At 39.6% G+C, this 2,452-nt stretch overlaps 1 protein-coding gene across 1 annotated transcript in view; it reads left to right on the top strand.

The window, feature by feature from the left end:
- The first annotated feature begins 960 nt into the window (after positions 1 to 960).
- The window catches only part of tmc3 (transmembrane channel like 3), a 41,794-nt gene continuing 40,302 nt past the window's right edge, over positions 961 to 2,452 (top strand). Inside the window, exon 1 of the mRNA XM_032537406.1 lies at positions 961 to 1,148. Coding sequence (XP_032393297.1) covers positions 1,033 to 1,148 — 116 coding nt within the window. The 5' untranslated portion in view covers positions 961 to 1,032. The remainder of the gene's footprint in view (positions 1,149 to 2,452) is intronic.

The raw sequence follows: 2,452 nt of genomic DNA, 5'->3' as shown, positions 1-2,452 counted from the left end.
AAAAAAAATTAAATTGTTAATCATAAAAAACAAACATGTGATGGTTGAGGCTTGGCTGGCCGTGAGTTTTTTTTTGCTTATTATTTTCTATCTAGGTTTTATCCATTGTTAATTTCTCTGTTGGCCCTGCCGTGTTTATTACAGATTGCTGCTGCCAGCTGATCGCCTCTAATGCCGTCTGTCATCTCCGGTCAGCTGGCTTCCGGAGATGTTGGCCACTCGGACCCCCTCCCACGGCACTCTGCTCCTGCCTGCCTCCGTCTCTGCTCCCAACCAGCCTCTCCTCTCGCTCCCCAGCTCCAGTGGCTCCCCCCCGCGCTTCCCCAAGTATCCTCGCCCTCAAGTTTTTCCACCTCCCCAGTCGCTGCTTCCCTACTTCCCTTTGAATAAACTTGTTCTACTTTTTGAGCATTGCGTTTGAGTCAGTTCTGTCACCCAGAAAAATACACTGTCAGTTGTAGGTAAATACATGCTGGGTGCCATTTGTGAAGAAAGCAGAAGGGGGATGTTTTTTGATCATGTACAACAAAACATGCAAGAACTAAATCCCCCCTTCCATTACCGAGGATATAGTGCCACTTGGTCAGCAATGTTAAAACTCTTATGCACTTCAGTAGCCAATGGAAAATAATGCCAAAATAAAATAGCACAACGTAGCACAACACTTTGCGGCAAAATACTTTCACCCAGAAAATGATTGTATGTTCCTCGGGAGTGTTTTAATCCAAACCACAATCTTGTTCCTAAACAGAACTAGTCGTTAGGTGCCTAAACTTAACTGTCAGCGCCGCACCATGAATACACTTTATGCATTAAAGAAATGACCTACAAGTTGTCTGTCCTGTTTGGTGCTGTCCCTTTAAGCAGTCAGTATGGCTGTGATTGGACTGATGAGTGTGTGTGTTTGAGTGTGTGATGCTCCAGTGGGGCTCCGGAGCAGCAGGTACAGTAGCTCCAGTCCAGAAATGCTGAGAAGCATGCAGTGTGGGCTCAGACATTGACCTGCGCACACTCTGAGCAGAGATAGACGGCATGAGTACAGTGTCTGAGTCTTTGGTTGGCAGCAGCAGATCTCTGTCTGCAGCCAAGAGACACAAAAGTATCAGGAAGAACTCCAGAAGGATTTATTCAGCCTACCAGGAGCAGGGGTGAGTCTGCTCACTCTTTTTTTCCGTTTGATTTATCATCCTTAATCAGGAGTTTTTTGGAAGCCTTTCTGCTTTTTTGTCTCTCTCTCTCTGTCTGCCTCATTCTTTATGGAGGTCATCTCTGAGCTTTAAATGACATCCTGCAGGTTATGCAATTAGTCCTTTACTTAATCTAATCATCAGCCAAGACTACACAGTTTCCTGTGTGCATACATTGACTGCTATCCAGTGACATTCTGACCTGTTGGTCATCTTTGTGAATTTAGTCTCAGTTCCTTAATCTCAAATTAATGAATGGTTCAAAGAATTTGACTCTGTTAATAAACAGTGAAAAATTCTGTTTTGAATTTTGCTACAAAGATGTACATATAAAGAAATACACTGTATATTAGAGCCCGACCGATATATTGGCAGGCTGATATTATCAGCCGATATTAGGCCTTTCCCCGAGCTATCGGTATCAACATTTACAATGGCCAATAAAAAAAATAATTAAATATTCAGTCATCGGAATCATTAATAATGACAAATAAATTATGAGCGTTGGCATAGTCTGTCCACCAGAGGACGCTCTACAACGTCCCCGTTGGCAAGACAGTTTTTTTTTTTCTTAATGTGTTTTTGTTCAAAGGACTTTAACTTCATATCTCAACTTTGTATTTTAATACATTTTATTTATCAGAACTTAAACATATTTTGATGTTCCTCGGTTCTGTTGTGACAATAAAACATTATTATGTATTACGTTATGGTAATGTTATTTTAGTGAGAACTCATAAATAACTACAAATAACTAATGTTCGGGAAATCTGTTTATGTTTTGTAACATTTTGTTGCTGGATTTTCTTTTTAAATAAATATCGGCATATCGTATTTTAAATAACCAAATATTCGTATCAGTGTCAGCCTTAAAAATCTTTTATCAGTCGGGCTCTACTGTATATGCCTGAATACAGTTTAAAACAGAGCGTCAGTCATGCATCATTCCAACTTTTCATTGTAATGCCAATCAGTCATTTGGTTTAATTCCAACAATAACTTCAATGGCTGGGGTATTGCCACTGATTTCCTGATTTTGTTCAATATCGATATGATTATGGATATTTCAGAGAGAACTAATGCTATAAATTGTACAAGGAACCCTCTAACCTGGTTCATTATTAAAAATATGAAAGTTTATAGATAGCCTTTATTATTAGACTCACGGTCCATAAAATACAACAACAACAACAAAAAAGATACAGATACACAAGACAGACACCAACTAAATAAGACAGCTATACCAGTAATCCCATAAGGGGGAC

The sequence above is a fragment of the Etheostoma spectabile genome, chromosome 15 (genome assembly GCF_008692095.1).
Source record: "Etheostoma spectabile isolate EspeVRDwgs_2016 chromosome 15, UIUC_Espe_1.0, whole genome shotgun sequence".
NCBI lineage: Eukaryota > Metazoa > Chordata > Actinopteri > Perciformes > Percidae > Etheostoma > Etheostoma spectabile.
Note: the sequence above shows the minus strand (reverse complement) of the source record. Positions and strands in the feature narration are given on the sequence as shown.